Raw genomic sequence first — 21,867 nt, 5'->3', positions numbered from 1 at the left:
CTCCTATACAAGCACTAGCTCCATCTTCTCCAAAAGTGGATTTGTCTTCTATAACACTGGTGTATGGAGAATGAATGAGAGGCTTTGAAATGATAATAATAAGACAACATCATCTATGTTGCCTCTGTGTGCATTGTAAAGCTTTTATTTTCTCCACAGACAGACTTTTAAATGCAGCGCTATTTTTTCCTCCCCTCGGTTAACTCTGGGTTTTGTTTCAGTAGCAAAGCACATGGGAGGAGGGAGGTTATATGGTCCCAGCTTACTGAAGCAGTTCCTAGAAGCATGTTCATTGGCCATCCTAAGTGGCAGTCCGATACCAGGCTTTGGACAGAAACTGATTAATGTTTCCTTTACTGGTGAAAGTGAAAATTCCCTATGAAAACTGACCACTGGAGAAAAGGCCAGTAAAATCACAGAAGAAAAGGTCAGAACCTTGGTCAGCAAGAATGACCATCAGTTCTGTTTTGACTCGAAACACCAACCTGAGACACTGTCTCCTCTTCCCACCCTCCAAGCAGACCTCTCTACATGGCTGTGCTGCCCGCCATGCACACTCCCATGCAACCTATGTGTCACCACACATCACGGCATAACTCTTCCCAGAAACACCACTCCGAATGAGTTCAACATTCAACTGAAGATACACCAACTTAACCCAGGGTGAAGTTCAATTGTTTCTCTAATACACAAGTAAATAAGACCTGGGAAAAGGGACGCAAAGGAGTAAGGCTGCACTAGTCGAGTCCTGTGACCCCCACCGCCCTCCAACTCTCAACCATCAGAAACCATTTCTCTGCCAATTCTTAAGGCAACAGGCTTTCACTATGCCTTAAATATCTATTTTGGTACCAAATACATTTACCTCACAAGAATACATATGAAAGAAATGCAATAAAAGCAGCATATTTAAATTTATTTTACACTGAACGTATATCACATTAGCATGAAACTGCTTTAACAGTTCAGGCCACCTGTTCCTTAGCAGCCAGCTCAGGCAACTCAACTTTCAGAACACATACCCAACGTTTTCTGCTTTTTACTTACATTTAATGTAAAAATAAAGCCAGAAAGAAGTGCATTATTGACGCAGCAGATACATGCACACTAACATTTTGACACACACACTCATCCAACACAACTTTATCCAATAAAATAGAGTCACATGAAGCAGTCCTGGTTCGAGTTGCTGAACTCCAAATGACTAGTTCTACCGCTGTTCCTCACTAGCAACTCAATAACATTACTGTTCTCAGTGAGCCACCGCAGAACCAAAGAAAAGACAGTTCAGAGGATTTATATGATTCCCAGTAACCAGTATGTCTGACATGACCAGTGCTCATTCTACTGAACAACACAGTCAAACTTCCACGAGAAATTCTCAGAAATTTCTGTAATGTTCTACAAAGCAAATGCCACAGAGCTTCATGTGCAATGATACAGCTCAAAGAAGCTTGCATTTAGACTCCAAGGATTCTCAGAGGTGACTGTGCACAATTAGATGACTGCCAGATTAACACAAATCAGCAGTCTATGTCCTCAATACCCATGCCAGTGGTACATTATAAACTATCATCTGACAATTATCTAGCACAGAAATTTGTACTTTAAAAAAAGTTGGATATAGACCATAAAAAAGAGGTCACAGATGATAGAAAAATCCAACAAAGAACATGCTACCTCAGCATACAAATTACTGTATTTCTTCTTATAGTTGACTTTTAAGTCAGAATAATTAAACTTATTTGAATACTTGAGCCAGAGGTACAAATGCAATTTACACAGTTGCATAATTGTGACCAGAGTGTCTTATATAACTTATCACTGTCAAGAAAACTACACATAATCAAAAAAAAATTACATGTGTCCTGTGGGTTTCATTTTGTTTTGATAATCAAAGGCGCAAATACAAAAGAGTCGATGTAGTGATAATTATAAAATGTCTGTTGAAGTCGAAAATATTTCAAGTTTCTTTAGAGGACAGAAAACTGGGAGACAAGCTTACTACATCAATCTTATATCCAGGTGAAAAACTACTTCAACCCAAAGTGCTAGACCTGAGAGTTCACACTTCATTGGCATCCTGATAGTAAAAAGTGGCTTAACTGGAATGCCAGGAACTTGAAGTCAAATCTGACTATGAATTACAGTGACATTTATAAAAAGCAATTTAGACTTTTTTTCGCTTTTTTGTCTGTTGATTTTTTTGTTTTTGTTTTTTTTTTTTTAGATCAGTGATGCAATTACTATGTAAAATTAAGGCTTTTACATCAACATTTGGATTCCACGATCTTGGGCCATCCTTTTGAGTTTGTAGGAACAATCCCTATGGGTTCTCTCAATCATATTTCTGGAACCTTGTAGCAATTCAAATTCTCCTTAAAACTAAAAGGCAGTAAAGAAATTCAGTGTCCTTGAGATTTACAAACTGTCCTCCAAGAACACTTAATGAAGAGCCCAGAGTTACATCATCCGTTATACTCACTCTACGGGTAAACTATGGTTGTGAATAAGTTAGAAAACATTTGAAATAAACATTTATGTCATTTTACCTTTGGCAGAGGGCTTTGCTATGCTTGAATTTGATGGTTTTACATGCTCTGTGTATTTGTTTGGCCAGCTCACACAAACAATCCCAGAGCCTCTGTACCAAGAGAACTAAATTTTCCATTATACAACCCTAAACCATCTCAAACCAAATGAAGCTATGCTTTCCGATAAAAAAGAAACATTCCATGTTTCTTAGAGGTTTTCCTAATTTAAGGAACTCAAATTCAGAGAGGTAAATGAATTCAGCCAATGCTAAGACATTATGTATTTTAACTGATACTAGTTTTCCACCTTGGAAATACTTTTACTATCAGTGAATATTCTAAGTAAATTTAAAGTAGCTCAGAAAAGGAACAGACTATCAGTTCCCTTATCTAGCTTAGAGGGATCTTGAAATTGGAAACCTAAGGGGCCAGATGACAAACATCAGTGTACCTGTACATAAAGAATCCTGGCTACAGGTGTCCAGCAGTCTGCTTTAAGTAAATACTTAGCTAATGGCAGGTCTGAAGGTCACTGAGGAGAGACTCCTAACTCCTAATCAGTAGCTTGAAAACCAAGAACTACCAGTGGAGGATTTAAATGGTCCAAAGAATGTGATCTGAATCCCACCTCTGGACACAAGAGAAGATAAGACATTCTAAACAGTCACCAAAACCTTACGACTACTATCTAGTTAGGAAAATTTCTGGTAAAGAAGGGGCGTGGTATTGCCCTCCCCCAGCCCTTCAGTGGGCCTGTCAATCACCTGTCAAAATCTCCTCAGAAAAGTCATCAGTTGTAGAACTTGGAGAACAAATATAAAGTCTACGTAAGAACACAAGCTAGCATAATGATCACTTTGGCTATTGCCCCTACTCATCTCTTGAAAGTGTCCTACTTTTCTCTGTAATAAACCTTGTCTCTTCTACACTACAATTTATGTGTCTGAACTCATCCAGTAGAGTTCACAGGGACTGGGAGCCATGGAGAGTCAGAGTGAGATAGCCTGGTAATATTAGAAGGCAGAGGCAAGGAAATCAAAAGTTCAAGGCAAGGTATAACTGCATAGAAAGTCTGAGACCAGGACTGAAGAGTCAATCTGCAGTTAAGAGCACTGCTTGCTATTACAGAGGACCCATGTTCAATTCCCAACACACACATGGCAGCTCACAACTGTTTGTAACCCCAGTTCCAGGGTACCCCACACCTTCACACAGACAGGCAGGCAAAATACCAATGTACACAAAATAAAAATTTAAAACTAAAATTAGAAACAGAAAGGCTATATGGGATCTTGTCTTTGAGGGAGAAAGAGATGCGGATGTGGAGTGCAGAGACAGAAACACAGAGGACAGAGAGAACACACATGAACTATAAAGTGAGGACTGAACTAATTTTATATCGGGCCTTTCCCTAGCCAGCTTCTCACTCAATGGTCAATGTCTAAAGACTGGAGCAACATCGACTCAAAGCTACTGCAGCAACAGATTCCAAGTGGAACTGAAGAACAGTATCTCCAACTGATGTAGATACGCATCAAGAAATCTCACTCATTATTGGTTGGAATCAAAAACAATACAGTCACTATGAAAGTCTAGAATTGACGAAATTAAACACCAGCAAGTCATATAATCTTACAACCAAGCTCATATTTCCCCAGATGAATTCAATGTCCTGAGCAGCTCCAACAGAGTTGCCACAAGTTTAGGCAATCAAGGTTCCCTTCAACATGAGAGTGGGTGTAAAAGCAAACTGTGACGTAAGCATACAACGGCATATTCCATGAAATAGAAAAGTGAGCTGTGGAGCTATAAATAGACCAGTAGGAGGCCAGTCTGAAAAGGTATGTACTGCACACTGACTAGCTTGACCGTAGAGCATTGTTGTCATTCTGGTTGTAATCTTTAGCCTTTAACTGAACCGTTCCTCCAGTCCAACATAGGGAGTTTTCCTGGAGTATGGGTAGGTACATAACAAGTATATATTCATAAACCATAGAACAATAAAAACAAACAGTAAACCCCAATAGAAAGAGATCAATACTGATGTGTTGACAGTACTGTGTACCACACAATACAAAGATGGTACTGCGGTGGAGCTCCATTCTCAAGGCTCAGCTTGGCCATTTCCATCAGAGTAAACACGGCCATGGTGATCTACAGAAGACCTTGATTCTCAAGGCTGAGCATGGCCATATCCACCACACAGTAGATACTGCCATGGTGCAGCATGGCCATATCTACCAGAGTAAACACTGCCTTGGGGGTCTACAGAAGACCCTGATTCTCAAGGCTGAGCATGGCCACATCCATCAGAGTGGATTATGATGATCTGCAGAAAACCGTGATGCCACAGTAATGGCAACAACATAGACAAAAGTACACAGTGCTAGCTACATTCATAGAATTGGAGCTTTTTGACATTTTCTTAGACAATGAAGTAGAGGGCTCACCAGACCTTTAGCTGCTCACCTAATAGTTCACCTGCTACCCTCTCTGGCCTCTTGGCATGGGAAGCGTATAGGAAAAGGAAGGTTAACTGAATATAAGATGCTAGCAATACAGTTTCAGAGCTAGGGAGGAACTTTGCAGTGAAGATCTCATGGTTGCTGTCACCCAACTCTTACACGTAACCCCAGGAATGGTTGACTAAGCTGAACTTAGGTAGGATTGTTTCCTTGTACTGTCAATGGCCTACCTAGGGAGAAGAGGTGCTTGTTTACATGCCTTGAGGAAAATTCATATACAAAAGATATGAATTGGAGAAGACTGCTCGCCTGGGGAAAAGGCGGACGAACTAAAGTGAGTCTTCCTGTGAAACTCTAAGTACTCTATATACAATAGAAAAGCAAGAACATAGGTTCAGGTTCAGCTTTCCACCTAAACATGAGCCAAACTTAAATAAGGAAATGACATATTCCCCAAAGCACAGTCACTGCAACATAGAAAGATAAAAAGCAACATAAAGAACATGAACTAATGAACAGCAGAAATCTTAATGGTGCTCACCTGTCCTGCGACTGTTCTTCATACATCCTCTCCTTGCCTTCTTTAAAGAGCCGGATGGCTCGCTTTGACTTCTTCATGAGACTATCGATGTAGATTTTAAAATACTCGTTCTCGCTCAGTTGAGCAAGCTTCTGGTTGTCATCATATTTACTCAATATAAGTCGCAAATGCTGATACGTATCAGGTAAAATGTCAAGTATATACGGTGGGCTATTTTTCAACTGAAGTTTGGGATTTTGGCACAATCTTACCTAAAAACAAAGAAAAAAATAAAAGTTTTTATGGGAAGTATAATATTTTCTCTCATAGAAAAATGATAAATAAGTAGAACCATGTCCCCTTTCTTTCCCACAATGTAACCTGTGCTCTGACTTACTGATTCAGTTTACAAAGCACCAACAAATACTTTGCTCCTTTAACTACCAAATCCTATTCTCATATTCCACAGTTCTTCCTCTACTACATCCTCATTTTCAACTCTGACTCTCTTGATTACCTTTTCTATAATGTCATAGTGTTAGAGTTTAACAGAACTCCAGTATCCTGCTCACTAATCACCGTATAATGTCAATATTCTTTGTATTAATGAAAGCAAGTGACCAATGAATAGCTAATTTGAAGATGTTAATTATTAAATATATTGAATACATGGCTAAAGCTATTTCACAGATTTTAATTAATATTCTGATCCATTGTTTCTGAACCCTGAGGAGAATTTTTAACATATATGTAACTTTAACAACCGAGTTATTAAGCAGTTAACCAGATGTCAGGTCTAAACAATCTCCCCCACACACAGTGTCTACCAGGCCTGTAAACATGTGACGTATACCATTCAGTCATTCCACCAGGTGCCTCCCAGTCAATGAAGCATTAAAGAGTGAGTGCTGCCTGGAGAACTGAAAATACTTTCTACCAGAAAAAAAAAGAAGTGGTAATTCAAATCTACACTGCATCCGCTTTTACATGTTATTATGACTTAGCCATTAAAAAGACCAGTTCCTTCTACCCCTGTGACTAGGGTATTGAAAACCTACCAATTCGTTTATTTTAAAAAGAGCTTTGGGAATTGCATAATGCTTTACTAAGGCACGAAAGCAGTCAGTACTCACGACACTCTGAACATCCACCTGCAGGAGGATCTATTATGTCAGTGTAGCTAGTACAAGGTCCTGAGTCCCTCAGATATGTGACCTTTTGTTTTTATAAAAGATTTCAGGGCAAGGTATTTTAAACACAATAAACCAACAATCTTGTCCTCTTCCTTCCATTATACTGAACCTCACATTTGGATGGCACCAGAGTGGCCAAAGGACATTTCTGTAACCTGGCTAAGTAGGAGAGACATTTAGTATGGGTTTAGAGGCTTTATATGCAAAGCATACAGTCACTTCCATAAATAGTAAAATTATGGTTGGCAGTCTGAAATAAGCCAGACAGAGAAAAATACTGTGTGATCTCATTTATATACAGAATCTAAAAATGAAGACGTGAAATAAGTAGAAACAAGTTGAATAATAGCTATGAAGGGTAGGGAGCAGAGAAAGTGGGGAAAGTAGGTCAAAGGGCACAAAGTGAAATGAAGGAAGATGAACAGGTCTAGAGATCTAACAGAACGTACAGGGCCCAAATTAGCATTATCAGCTTGCAGACAGATGCAGCTAGGGTAAAGGTCTGGAGACACCTCACTGCAAAAAAAGTGGGCTTGTTTACTCATTTGACCTCAGGACCTACCTTGCTCTCCTCATAGGTGTATCAAAATATTGTGCCATAAACCTTAAAGATACACAATTTTCAACGAAGAGAATATTTTTTTACAAACTATATAGCTTCAGGGACACACAAGTTTCCTAAAACTGACCATCAGGGAGGCACAGGCTAGGGAGCACGTGTGGGTGACAGAAGAGCCTGAGAGCAAGAGTGTGAGACAGGAGTGCAAACACGCTCATCACTGTGTGCAGTCTGGGAGCTTCTCGATTTTTAAGTTGTTTTTTTTCTTTGTAACTCAAAATGAAAATTCTCCTTCCTAATGAAGCTTATATAGTAATGTGATAAGGCCCCTGCAGATGATAATGGCTTCATGTTTCTCAGAGCATACAACTGCTTCTGGACATGCACAAAAGCAGAAAAGGAGGGAACTGTCAGATTTCAGGAAGCAAGAACACAAGCAAAAAATTGTCAACAATCAATGAAATAAACCACCCTCAGAATGCAACATTTCCTTCTATGAAGATACCATCATACATATATGGGGTATGGGTTTTTTGGTTTGGGTTTGGTTTTTGAATAAGGTTTCTCTTTCCTTGGCTGTTCTGTACCTCGTTTTCGAAAGCAGGCCGGCCTTGAACTCACAGAGATCCGCCGGTCTCTGCCTCCTGAGTGCTGGGATTAAAAGTGTGCGCCTCAATCATATCATTTTTGGTAAGAAAAAAATTCTGCCTTAAATTGTCAGTTAGCGACCTTTAACGAAACCATTTCTCACAATGACCCTGCATTATCCTATTTTTTCCCACTGTGTAGAGTTCTAAGACAGAAGATTTTAGCACACAATATACAATTAATAAATAAACAGGTTTAACTGATTTAAAAGATCCAGTGTACACACACAAACTTTTGTCTTTTAAATTGTGAACCTAGCCTTTATTGAGAGAACCACAAACACACACATACATACATACACACACACATTGTATAAATGGTCTGACTGTGTAATTTGCTTAATTTTCATAATTTAGTTCTATAGGTTTACAATTAACAATCCAGAGGTAGGGGTTTAATTCAAATATAAGAATACTACCTCAATCCTCAAGGGATTTCTTGGCAAGGGTCAGATGGAATCTCCTTTAGTAGATAATACCAAGCCACTGCAGAGAAAATGGCTGACAGTGCTTGCACAGGTAACAGAGGGGAGGTTCATTGCCATGGGACATACGTACACACCTAAGATAGCTTTTTAATTATTTGTTGACTTACTTTTTATTATATTGTCTGTGTATGTGTGAATGTGCACTGGCGTGTGTGGAAGTCAGAATAACTTGATAGAACCAGTTCTCTCCTTCCACCATGTGGGTTCAGGTCGCCTGCTTGGCTGCAAGCATCTTTACTCACTGAGCCACATCTTACCAGCTCCAGTTTTTCAATTCTTGAAAGCTACCATGAGCACACATGAATTTCAAGTTCTTACAGTGGACACAGCTGAGTTTTAGCAACAAGTCCTTGTAAAATGTCACAGGCTGATTAATCATCAACTTGGAAAAAGGGGATAGGGCAGCTTCAAATTCATTTGTTCCATTGGTTAATTTGTTATCTATTTAATGAAAAATATCACTTATCATTTTTAGATATTCCAATTAATTGTTTTTTAAAAGATACTGTTCAGTCTTATGGATATCTAATTCACTATTCTTTACATGACATTTTTCTCACTTGCCTTTTTTATTGTAATTTCATGTGGAAAACACACACTGCTTGATTAAAGGAAAAACTCTGTGAATAACTCTCATATACCAGGTACTGAACTATGTGTCAGGAAATTGCAGATGAGAAGAACATGCTTCCGGCCTTAAGGAGTCTGGCAAATGAGACCTTGTTCTATATAATTAACTTAGGAGTAATGTGATTCTTGCTCGAAGGGATTTTTAAAAAGAACTCATCCAATCCATTCATTTCCAGATTTGAAAAGCTAAAAACTACAAGGATTAAGGGACAATTAAAAAACCATCAATCCAACACAAGAGTTTGCATCTTCTGAATCTCTGGCCTCTGCCTCTTCTGAACCTTGGGACCCTGCATCTTAGAAATCTCTGGCTCCTGCATCTTCTGGACCTCAAGCCCCGATCTTCCTAACTATATCACAACAGAATTAGAAATAGGCATAAAACTAGTGATTCCCTTCTAAACTTATCTCCACTTTTATGTTATTCCATTTGCAAATTTACATGAACTTCATGGTCCATTTGTTAATTCACGGAAAGTAAGTATACGTGTCAGGCACGATTTGGGGCAGAAGGAAAGCAAAGGATTAAGTCACAAACATATCCTCATGATGTTTTATACTGGGAGAGGTTGGTGACATAAGAAAGAATTACAGATTTCAGAACTGTGATGAAATATGAACAAAGCTCTAGAGGAAAACCATAGCAGCTAAGTCACACTCCCAAGAGCATCAAGAAAAGCATGGTTAAATTTGCAGGAAGGAATATTTCAGGGAAATCATTGTGCAAAGGCATAAGAGATACTTGAATAAAGAAAGGGGTTCATGCAGTTGTGCTAAAGGGGAGAGCACAGGAAAGCTGTCAAGTATGAGGCACAGAAGAAGGGCTGAAAAAGGCTGGTTTCAGTTGGTGCCTCAGGACTCTGCAGGCTACAAGGTTTTCAAAGTTTGCACAGGAGAAAGCAGACTTGATGGAGCTGAGCTACCGCATGTGTTTGACTGTGCAGTTCATCAGCAGGATTACTACTAAACTCTGTGATTTATGACCACTCCTGCCCAAAATGAATAATCCTACCCCAGGACTATGACTTCTAAGCAGGTCAAATTCAATTCCATTTAATAAATATTTATTAAGTGCTTGCTATGTGAAAGGAACTACAAACCCAGGGAAAGAAAAATAGCTTTTCTAAAAACAGTGTAGTAAGGGGGGTGAGAGGGGTGGCAAATGAAGCTTACCACAAGGTTAAAGCTCTTCGAGAAATACCTAGGCTGCACCTACAAGGAGAGCTGGTGGCTAAACAACAGAGCCTACAGAAAGAAGTAGACCCACTTTATGTTTTGCAGAGAAGGACATTTTAGAGCACTGACTGATAACTAAAAGAACTGGCTGACACGATCACTCGTCTTCTGAACCAGTAAAGAAAAAAAAAAAATCAGGTTCAGAATGTTAGAATGAGGCTGAAAATGGCACTATAGTCATTGACCCAAGGGTTTTTGGACTTTTAAGAAGAAATCTTTAAAACCTTGAAAATCACTAAAAGCAACTTTCTCCTTAGGACATGACTGTGTTAAAACACGGAAATGCAACCTACTAAGAGGGACTTGTCAGTGCCAAGATGACTGACAAAGGGATTGCACACTCTATAGCAGTACAAAACGACACCTGCACTTCATTCTACTTAATGATGTTGAAGGAAACTGTGTTCATAGAGTCTCTGTTGAATGAAATACATAAAATTATTGTTTAGCATACATACTTCACATATTTCAATAAACATAGACATATGTTATCATAGAATTAGGCATTTTCAACTCTACCAAAGCAAAGGCACAATATAAAACCAGATTTTTTATTGCTGTAAGAAACGTATAAGCTATTAATTACTCTAGGAGTATTCTTACATTTAAAGACTTTTGGCTATGTCTTAATGAAAATGTACAGCTACAAAATAATAAAGAGGTTTTAGATTAGCTAGCATACCTTGCAAAGAAGGTTGAAATCAGATCTAACCCTATGAAAGAAGTTTTACAAAACCAAATGGAAATGGTAAGCAACTGTATCTGAACTGTAAATAACTTTCATTTCAAAGCATACTTCAATTCATGGAACATTCAATGATACTGAGCCAAGTCACTTTATGTCCAAACCAAGTATGTATGTTGTGTCTACATGTGTGGTGCTGGAGATTTGGCCCAGGGTCACATTCAAGCTAAGCTTACATTCTACTACCACTAATTAAACCCCAAGAACCCATGTCTCTCTCTGTCTCTTTTTAGATGGTATTTTAATTACATTTCTCCATTCCCTTCCTATATATCCCTCCCCACTCTTCTTCAAATTTATAACCTCTGTCTTCATCAGTTGTTATTTATGCAAGCATGTATTTGTTTATACATTTATATTCCTAAATATAATCTGTTGAGTCCACATAATGGTACACATATGTATGTTCTCAGGGCTGAGGGTTTGTCATTGGACAAGTCCCAATGGATACAGCAACAAAACACTGCCACACCTAACTCAGATTTAGGGATCGTGGCAGGAGAGAGGGCAGGAAGATCAGGGACTTAACTGTGAGATTGTGTTTCCTGTAAGATGAAAACCTAGGCCTGTAAGCGCTGTAGGAATTCCTACTGCTAGTAGCCTTTAAGTTACCTGTCCACTTGGGTGTGGCCTCTTATACTATTTATGACAATGTAAAGTGTGCATCCGGCCCCTTTTCTGGCTGGAGAATTCAGTAACTGTTCCCCATTCCAGCAGAGGATTGTGATCTGTGAGTCTACCCCTAAATAAATAACCCTCTATTATTCTCAATTCTGAGCTAGTGTGAGATTTCGTTTAAGCGTCCTTCTTCATGTTAGGTCTCACCAACACAACCACCCAAATGTGAGCTAAACATGGAGGACACCAACACACATGCCAAAGTACACAGGGGGCCCATGATGCCTCAATTCTACACAAAGAACTACAGACAACTGAGTAAAGCTGGGAGCTGGAAAGATAGTCCTCGCCAAGAAAGAGCACATCAATTGGGTATTTCATATTCTGAAGACAGTAATGTGAAAGCCTTGCTTGCTCTTCTTCTGTAAACATTATTAGAGGTTTCTTACTCCAGCTACATGAATGTCGTGGAAATAAAAAGCATCTGAATGTCCTTAGGCTCTTTCCATCTTAATTCAGCAACTTCCAAAACACATAAAAGTACAAAAGAATAAAGTACACATAAAAGTATACATAATATTACAGAGTAAGTACAAAATAACACAGCACTCTTCACAGGCTATCGGTTAGGCAAAAGAAAGCATATAGAATTGGTCAAGAGCTTAATACTGGTTATAGTGGGATTTAGAGAAGTTTAATTCCTTTATATTTTTAAGTGACAGTACCTTTAGGAGGTTAATATTAAAAGTACCACTTATCAAAAACTCATTATAGTCAAAATATTCATGTGAATTCATCTCTCCTGAAGAATCTATCTCTTTTTCTTTGCTAGTCTATCTTTCTCAGTACAAAGAGAAGTCCAGCAAGTGTCTGATTTCAGTCGATAGAGGATGAGACTCTTAATCTCAGGATTGTGGGTTCAAGCCCCACGTTGGGTGCCAATTTGTAGTAGGAAGGGGGCTGCTTGTTGGTTCCCAGCTGCTTAGCTCCAAAATAATCACACAGAAACTATATTAATTAAATCACTGCTTGGCCCATTATCTCTGGCTTCTTATTGGCTAACTCTTACATATTAATTTAACCCATTTCTGTTAATTTGCATATTGCCACATGGCTGTGGTTTACCAGCTAAAGTTCCGGTGTCTCTTTCTGGAGGTCACTCCATGGCTTCTCTCTAACTCCTCCTCCTTTCTCCCACCATTTAGCCTAGCTTTCCCTGCCTACCTAAGTTCTGCCAAAGCAATTTCTTTATTCATTAATGGTACTCACAGCATACAGAAGGAAATCCCACATCAGAAGAATAAAGAAAGAAGAGTTAAGACATCTCAAAAAAAAAAAATACATGTCAAATATCCATAAAATTATTTAATGAATCTCCCCAAAACTGAATATTTGCAGAAGAATTTGGTAGTGTCAAATATTAATAGTAAACACCTTTTTTATGTACCTCCTGTAAGAGCAAAATCACTCTGCATCAGTGTACTGCACTGTCCTAACGTAATGGACACACATTAGGAACAACTGAGCCTGGGCCCTGGCTCTGCTTCCTCCAGGAAGTCTCCTTGGTGTTCATTATTCTTGGAGGAAAAAAAAATTGAAGTGCTTACCACAAAGCCCAGGATGAACTTGTCTCTCATTTCTTTCTACTTCCTCTTTTCCCTCTCTAATTTATTGTCCATCACAACAAGGCCAAGTCCATGGAGAGTTTACAAAAGTACAATAAGATAAAGGCTCGGGCTACTCTACTCAAAATCATGATACAATCTTTTCCTTTCTTTCTTTCTTCCTTCCTTTCTTCCTTCCTTTCTGGTGGTTTTTTTTTTTTGAGTACTTTCAGCTGTTAAAAATTTTTCAGGTTATATGAAACCCTTAAAGAGTCTCGATGTTCAGTTCAGTAGTAAAACTAAAGACAGGCCACTAAGTGTGTCACCTTACAAAGAATCTTCTAGTTTTTTCAAACCTGTGAGACTCTCAAGAAAAGAGTCAGGGATTAAACCACCAATCTTTGAACAGACAGAATACTAAGAACTACTTTAACTGTTGGTATGTGATACTTTGATGCAGCTTAACAATTTCTGAAATCTTAACATGCTAAGTGTGGTGGTTTGACTAGGTATGGCTCCCACAGACTGATGTGTTTGATTGGCTGGCCCAAGGGAAGTGACACTACTGGGAGGTGTGGCCTTGTTGGTGCAGGTGTATTGGCGGAAGTGTGTCACTGTGGAGTTGTGCTTTGAGGTCCCAAATGCTCAAGCTCTGCCCAGGGTAGGACACAGTTGCTTCCGCTTGCTGCAGAACTCTCAATTCCTTCTCCAACACCGCGTCTGCCTGCACACTGCCATGAAGATAATGGACTGAATCTCTGAAACTCTAACAGTTCCAATTAAATGATTTCCTTTGTAAGAGCTGCCACGGTTGTGCTGTCTCTTCACAGCAATAGAAATCCCAACTAAGACAATGAGCTATACATATTCGTCAAATATTATCTAAAGTTTCTTTCATTAATAAAAAAATGCCACCCTACAAACACACTCTAAAAGATAAGCGTTAAATATGCTGAGGCAGAACAAATAAGAGTGACATGGCAGCAATGTTATCACCACAGGATGTATTTAAGACGATCCTTAGCATGAAGGAAGAACAGGCTTCCATTTCTATTTATATTATTTGCGTACTTCATTACTAAAAGACTGGTCTATAATATATAACTTGAAGATATGGCTCAAACATTGCCAGTATCTTAAAATCTTAAACTACTTGCCAATCTAACAGGAAATGTACACATTCACTCAGAACTTCCCTCTATGCGCCTCACTTCCCTTTCGCCTACATGGAAATTCTAAACATCTGGTTAGTTAACTGTCCAGGCTAGTTCTCCTAGTATGGCTTTCCCCTTCCACATTTTAATCTAGAATGCCTTCAGTTATTCCTTCTTCTTGTACACCTATTATAATGTTCTATTTCTGTCTTTTCCATGCATGGACAGATAACATGTACATGTATGTGCGTGTGTGCGTGCACAGGCACACACACACACAATTAATTTTACCCCTCAATCAATCCTCAAGCTATCACAGCTTTGTTTCCTGTTGCTACAGTTGTAGAAGCACTCACTAATCTCCATACACATTCTAATCTGGCCCCATCACAAGTGAAACTAATGTGCCAAAGTCAACAATAGACTCTGATTAGGAAACCCAATGACTTCCTAAGTTTTACCCTATTTAGTTTTTCTACTTAAATTTAGCTTCAAAAGAACTTGAAGGAATTTTCTTAACTCTATCCGTATCCAGAATCAAGACACAACTCGACTTTTCCTACCTTTCCATTCCAAATAAACGCCCCTCCGACTCCCAAGGACTGGTTTTCTGCCTTTGTAGCTGACCCTACTGCTCTGCATGAGAACTCCTTTGTCTGAAACGTTCTGCCTCTGAACACATCCACCAAATACATATCCTGGTTTCAAACTCCTCTGTACCATATACCCAATATTCTGACTTCAAAATCAGTTTCTCTCTCATAGAGCATACGCAACACAAGACAAAAAAATACAGCAATCTTCAAGCCCCGCCTTTCCTTTCCTGGGCCCCAACTCATTAGGGGCTCCACTGCCTTCAGAGTCAACTAGGCTGAAAACCTCAAGAGTCACTTTCACTTCACCTTCTCTCTCATTCTCCAACCCTCAAGGTTCTCTGAGACCTGCAGCTTGTCTTCCAAATACCTTCCACTTTTGCATCACACTTACTAAACCCACTGCCAACTTTCTAGACCGGTTCTTTATCATTTCTTACCACACCATTTTAAATCTCCCTGTCCTCACTCCTCCTGCTGAGCATCACGCCAACCTTTGGAGTCGGCAGAGGAGACGATGAAAGACTAGCCTTGATTTCTTTTCTCTCCCTGATCAAAATTGTTCAACAATTTTATGCCAACCAAATAACATGAATCCAAATGCTTTGAAGATACTGAGCTTTCTGTCATCCTTCTCCACTCTACTCTCTCCTACTCAACAATCTCCCTTTATTCCTTCTAACGAAAATGCTTTCCATCCCTCTGCCTCAAGCGCAAACCATCTTCTGGAACACTTGGCCAGTATCCTTTCATCAGCTTCTCGACTCCAGCCACATACTAGGTACAGTACTGACGTCATAGTATAGCACTTATTTAACATTCTGTGGGATGCAATTATTTACAAATGATATCTGACCATGGTTAAGATTTGAAAAATTAAAAAAAAAATCAGTAAGAAAATTGACAGCATAGAACACAGCTTTTGAAAGAAAAGAAAACCTAAAGGTTAAACAATTTTTAAGAGTTTTTTTTAAAAAAAAAAAAAAAAAAAAAAAAAAAAGATTAACCAAGCCGGGTGGTTGTGGCGCATGCCTTTAATTTCAAAACTTGGGAGTAAGAGGCAGGAGGATCTCTGTGAGTTCAAGGCCAGCCTGGTCTACATGAACTAGCTCCAGCATAGTTAGGGCTGTTACACAGCGAGACCCTGTCTCAGAAAAACAAAAACAAAACAAAGCAAACAAAAAAAAAAGAGAGAGAGAGATTAAAATTAAGCAGCTAAACCTTGCACAGATACCTGCTTTCTAGCACAGGAATACACCAAGGAAACACGTGGAGGATTTCATTTAAAACTTTCACTGTGGCAAATAAAGGAGTCACTAGCAGCAAACCTTAGAATCACGCCAATTATGTCAGCAAAAATTCAAACCTTAACTCAGTGATAAGCAAAATTGCCCCAACAGCTAGTGTGTTATTAGACCTAATCGAGATTCAAAATCTGTGTGATCTTGTCTTAAGAAAAAAAAAGAAAAGAAAGAAAAGAAAACAAACCAAAAATACCCTAGAGACATAGCCCAGGAGTGGGCAGCACACCTGCTCAGTGTGGATAAAACTCCCAGTACCACTCAAAAAAGGGAAACTATACTTTAAAGCTTGTAGAATCTTTTTCAGATGCATGAGGAATTCAACTTTTAATACGTAATATTACAATACTATTATTTTAAAAATACTTATATGTATAACCTTCTATGTATAACATCATTGATAGATAAACTTCAAATTTCATTCTGGTGAAATTACACACAGAGAGAATGAATTATTTCCAGTCTAATTGATGGGCCCTGGATAAAAGGCAGGAAAATGCTATTTGGCACCAAACTTCCTAAGTGCTTTTAACACTTATATACCAATGTAACTTCAAACAAATAGCAAGGACAGCAAGACAGAAGCATAGGTGGGGACTCAGCTTGCTTTGCTCTTTAGCATCAATTAATTATTTTCTAATTTCCCAAGCACCCATGTACACTCAGGGCATTTAGCATCTATTAGAAGGAAAATGGTTTCCTCTGTTCTCCATCACCTGGCTCCGACTCTTGTGCAAACCACACTCAGGAACCTCACATTAATAAATTATGACCCCAACCACACAGATTAGCAACCATTTCCTTACCCTCACTTCAGTATCTCCAACAGGAATACAATGACGCTGTTCCTAAAAGGCAGAATCCAGACCAAAACACCAGTGTCCAGAATGAGGTAGGTGTCCTATAGTCTACCTCCACTGTGTTTTGTCTGAGTCTACGCTCCAGCCTTTCCCATACCCAACGACAACTATCAACTCAGATGGCCAGCTCTCACACTGCCCTCCTAATCTGCAGACTAAAGACAGAGATATGTTTTACTTAGTCTCCCCCCAGCAATAACCACTTAGTAACACACAACAGACCCTCAAGTGTTTAGGAAAACATGCCTGGAACAATTTGGAACAAATTGCACATTTCCTTTTGTGTGTATTTAAACCTATATGTGTATTTAAGAATAGTCTGTCAGTGTTATCTATGGGACATCCACTGATCTGCAGGTTTTGGGTCAGCCTCTTAGACTCATAGGAAGAGCTAACACCAGAAGACTGTCGAAATGGGATGCCTTGGGATCCACCCTCATTTTCTCAGGCCATGCACTATGTGAACTCTGCGTTACTGATTACAAAACATTACACATTTTCTTACAAAGAACACAAGAAGCATTTGCTTTCTCCTTTTCTTGGTGACCTTGGAAAGAATGCCTGCCCTGGGAAAACAGAACAAAGAGTTGCAACTGAATTCTTAGTTGAGTATCTTAAGTTCTAGAGAGCAAGGAATAATAAAGCCATACATTTATGAGGTGTCCTGTTTGGCCCGAGACTGAGACACTATCCCCTCTAAAATGAGTTCTGTCACTTAGTAGTTACTTGGAAATAACACCAAAAGAAGAGGTTCATGAAGAAAACTGTATCATTACACTTACACCTGACTTTTGCTTAACAACTCATTAGACCTAGCAAACATCTGTTCTGCTAGTCACAAACTAATACCACTAAAGCTACTTTTCCAAAGCTAGGTCATATAGCAAACAGTAATACTTTTGTCCTGGTAATAAAGTTTCTGAAGAATGATCAGATGATGTGGACATTATGCGCCACTTCCTTCATCACTGGCAAATGTGAGAAGATGAACCCATGTTGGGGAAGACTTCTACATTACAACCGTCAAAAACATGTTGCCAATCAGGATCAGTAATTTTCAGTGCCTTTCTTTCACTGTGTGATAATGGTAGAAATAAACATGCCAGACTCCTATGGCAAATGATGTGAGTTTTTCTCCACAAAGCCACAAATGTATTCACATTGTCATCTCTGACAGACAATGAAGATGAATAGGGAAAGCCATATTATTACAGTTTTGCCAACACCGGTACCCACATCCCACTAAGTAGAGACTTGGGGTAAGAGAGCTCTCTGTGTATCAAACTCCTTAACTGGAGAAGTTAAGTTTAAACCAACAAAGGGGTTAATAAAATAAACAATGGCGGGTGTTTAACTGTCAAATAACCATTCATTGACTATAACTCATGGTGAGATAATTAGAGGCAGTTAATGTGTAGCTAAACAACTCATCATAGAGCAAAATTATGCATACCACGTTTTTTACTATTTCATTGACTTGACAGTAATGACTGCTTGCCACTTCCTTATATAAATCTTCTTGATTTTATGTTCTAGCCTTCAATCGCAAATATATAAATGCCAACCATCTCTGGGATGGACAAGAACCATATCTTCTGTGAAATCCGACCCATTTGACTACTTATGTAACAGACAGAAAAGAAACAAACCTTGAATATTTTTTCTCCTACCACTAATGAATCAAGCAATAGGATGACCTTCAAATGCATACTCTATAGAAAAGCAAAGGCGACTCACATTGTGCTTGCCAAATACATGCAGTTTTTTCCAGCTGCATATTTTTCATTCTTAAGTGTCCAAGGCAAAAACCCAAACCTTACCCCAAGCAGCAAGTTGCAATGTTCTGACATCATGACATCATTCCGTCTGGAGCACTTTAATATAACAAAAAAATGTTGAAAAAATTGGCAGAAGCTTAAATAGGTCACACTGGAGTCCCAAACTAAGGCGATTCACCTGGTTAAAATATTCTGGTGCTGCATTGACATCAGTGGCCCTCCAATGCCAGGCCTGCGGTTTAGGTATCTTAACCACAGCCTCCACGAGGATACATGAAAATAAAGAGAACAGTGTCACCTCCCAGGTGGTCACTACTGCTCCGTGACTTCTTTGTAGGCAATTTTGTCTTTAGTAGCAAAAGCAAGCAAAGGTAAAGCCACTCTATGATGTCAAACAAGCTTTGGCTAACAAGGAGCATTTTTTTTTAATGTCTAAAACGTACATAATCCAACTGCTTCAAAATCATAAAGCACGAACTTGCGAGAGAAGAAAGCGCCACATGGGTCTCAGAAGCCTCCTCAGACAACTAGCTTTACAGCAGGGTCCTGGGAGGTGCTCACTCTGCCCCTTTAACTGGACTTTTCTGAGAACTGACATCCAGTTTGGTTTCTTCTTGTGAAACTAGAGTTCATCTAAAAGCAACAAGCAGAAACCACAGAAGTTTCTGAAAGTCTCAGCCCCACACAGCCTCCAACATACATTTTCCTTTCACAATAAACAATGTACCCTCAGAAAGGTTCCCTGTTTCAAAGTGGAACAGTAGATGAAAGAAGCCAGAATGATGATGCCATCAACAGTGAAGAAAAAAAGAAAAAACTTTCTTAATGATGACGAGTTGACACAGAAAGAATGGAAACTCCTGAACACTGCTTCCTCCGTGAAGCCCTGGTTCTTTCCCCAGTGACTATTTCTACATCACATGTGGCTGGCCTAAGTCTACACCAGCCAAGACTTTTGCCCGCTTACTGTTTTCAGCCTTCTGTTATCTAATAGCAAAGCAAACCCACCAAAGACTAAACAAAAGTCTATACCACACTATAGCCATACACCCACCCAAAGCAGCCAATGGTTTAAAAAAAAAAAAAAAGAACTCTGGATATCTGAGTAATATCCAAGAACTCTGAACCTTGAAAAGCAAGACAAAAGGTTAAACGGGAAAAAAAAAATCTTTGCTTTGAATCCAAACTTTACAAACACAGAGTTGAAGAAAAATGGCCCAACACAAATCCCGAGGAGCTCTGCCACAATGATGACTATTTAACCGCATGTATAAATGAGATAACTGCATTCAGGAACAGGGCCGTGTACGCGCACTGAACTCACCACTTTGTCCATGAGTTTCCAAGTCTTCTCCACAGTCCTGCGATCAGCCGCAGCTTGCTTGGGGGGTCCGACTGCATCCTGAATAGCATCAATAATCCCCAAAATTCGACCTTTGCGGGGGTTTCCTCCTCGACCACCAGGATTTCTGCCATTCATAGAATTTGCCATCTGGAATCTTAGTCCTTTTTGCAAGGTAAATTTTTAAAAAGAAGAAAAGTTATAAAAGTACCTTCCTTACAGGAAACTAAACCAAAGAGGTTCGCCTGTACCCACTAATGACATTCTCCACCATCGTGAGACAAAAGGGACGGATGGTCCCAACTTCAACTTTTTAGTAACCCGGTGTAACTGCATTCTCCACGTTAGGAACCGTAATGCTAGATTTGCTTTCACGATAGTAGAAGTTAAGGATGCATCTTCCTCCTGATGTTCCACACAGCTACAGCTCACCAACAACAAATCAACTTTTAACAGATAAGAACACAATGTTCCTCCCCTCTTCTACTGCAATCTAGATTCAAAATACCAGAGCTGCAACCCCTAAAATTCATGTTGGGAGCTTCACTCTGAAGCCTCCTTCACGCTGTTAGATTTCGCCAAGTTATTACATAAATGCAAAGTGCTCCGCACACGCATAAGGGGCAAGTCTGTTGTCAACAAAGGCGGAGGGCTTGGATTTCCCCAGGCAAAAGCCAGCAGCCGCGGACACACAAATAGTTCTTTAAAGCAATGCGGTGAGTAGTTTTTCCCTAGAGCTAAGTAAACGAAGCAACAAACAAGCCTTTCTTAAAAAGCGGTGAGAACTCGGCAAGGGCGGGCACGCACAGCAGAGTTCACTTCTCGGGTGGCCCCTAGTCTGCCTACCCGGGATCGGAAGATCCAAAGCTTTGTTTCAGGGCGCCTTTGCCCCTTCCCGGCTCGGGCCTCTCGTCCGCAACTCGGGGGTCTGGGAAACGGACAAGGAATGGAGCGAGGATAAAGTATCCCAAGCCTGAGACCTGGCCCCGGTGTCCCACAGCCTGCCCGATCCAGTCGCACGCACCTCCCACCGGCTGCGTCCAGCCTGAGTCCGCTCCCTCCCGGGCCTCGGGCCAGCCAGGGACTGCTCTTTAAATCCCCACTTGGCTCAGGCCCACTGTGGCGACAGCAGCTGGAAGCCAGGACTGTCCCCTCTCCCTGATGGCCCGTGCCCAGCTTCAGGGCCTCCGGGTCAGCAAGCAGCGCCCAACCTCGGGGCGCTCCGTTCCCTCCTCTACTCAGGTTACCGCGGCCCTCCCGAGCCACGCGTGACCGCGGGTCCCACACCACACACGCACACGCTGCCTTGGCTAAGGTGGCTCGGGCGGGGACTCTGTGGAATCGCCCTAAGACAGCGCTCCGGGAAAGAAGCCACCGAGATCTCGGGACACGCAGACATGGGGACGCGGCAATTACCGTGCAGACAGCTTCACGCCCGCCCGGCCGTCCCGCGCCACTCTCGGGAGGCCGCCACAGCGCCCGCCGGAGGAGGAGACCACTCACTGGCCACCCCACCCCTGAGCCATCCCCGGAGACCAGGGCTCGGGGCGGGGCTAGGGCGGAGCCTCAAGCCGCCGGGCCAATCCTGAGAGGCTGTTCT

General features: G+C 40.3%; 1 protein-coding gene across 3 annotated transcripts in view; it reads right to left on the bottom strand.

Annotated features, from left to right (window-relative positions):
* Cblb (Cbl proto-oncogene B) overlaps positions 1–21,836 on the bottom strand; it is a 183,224-nt gene extending 161,388 nt beyond the window's left edge. For 2 of the 3 annotated variants that reach the window (XM_048454293.3, XM_048454296.3), the window contains exons 1-3: positions 21,684–21,836; positions 20,250–20,431; positions 5,541–5,791 (exon numbers count right to left, since the gene is read on the bottom strand). In XM_048454293.3, coding sequence (XP_048310250.3) covers positions 5,541–5,791; positions 20,250–20,417 — 419 coding nt within the window. In that variant the 5' untranslated portion in view covers positions 20,418–20,431; positions 21,684–21,836. Of the gene's footprint in view, positions 1–5,540; positions 5,792–20,249; positions 20,432–21,113; positions 21,259–21,683 lie in introns of those variants that run through there. The other variant, XM_085685539.2, reaches the window with a different exon arrangement.
* Between the last annotated feature and the right edge of the window lie 31 nt (positions 21,837–21,867).

Source organism: Myodes glareolus, chromosome 2 (genome assembly GCF_982192425.1).
Source record: "Myodes glareolus chromosome 2, mMyoGla1.1, whole genome shotgun sequence".
Taxonomy (NCBI): Eukaryota; Metazoa; Chordata; class Mammalia; order Rodentia; family Cricetidae; genus Myodes; species Myodes glareolus.
The sequence above is the reverse complement of the archived record's forward strand: the minus strand, read 5'-3'. Positions and strand labels throughout refer to the sequence as shown.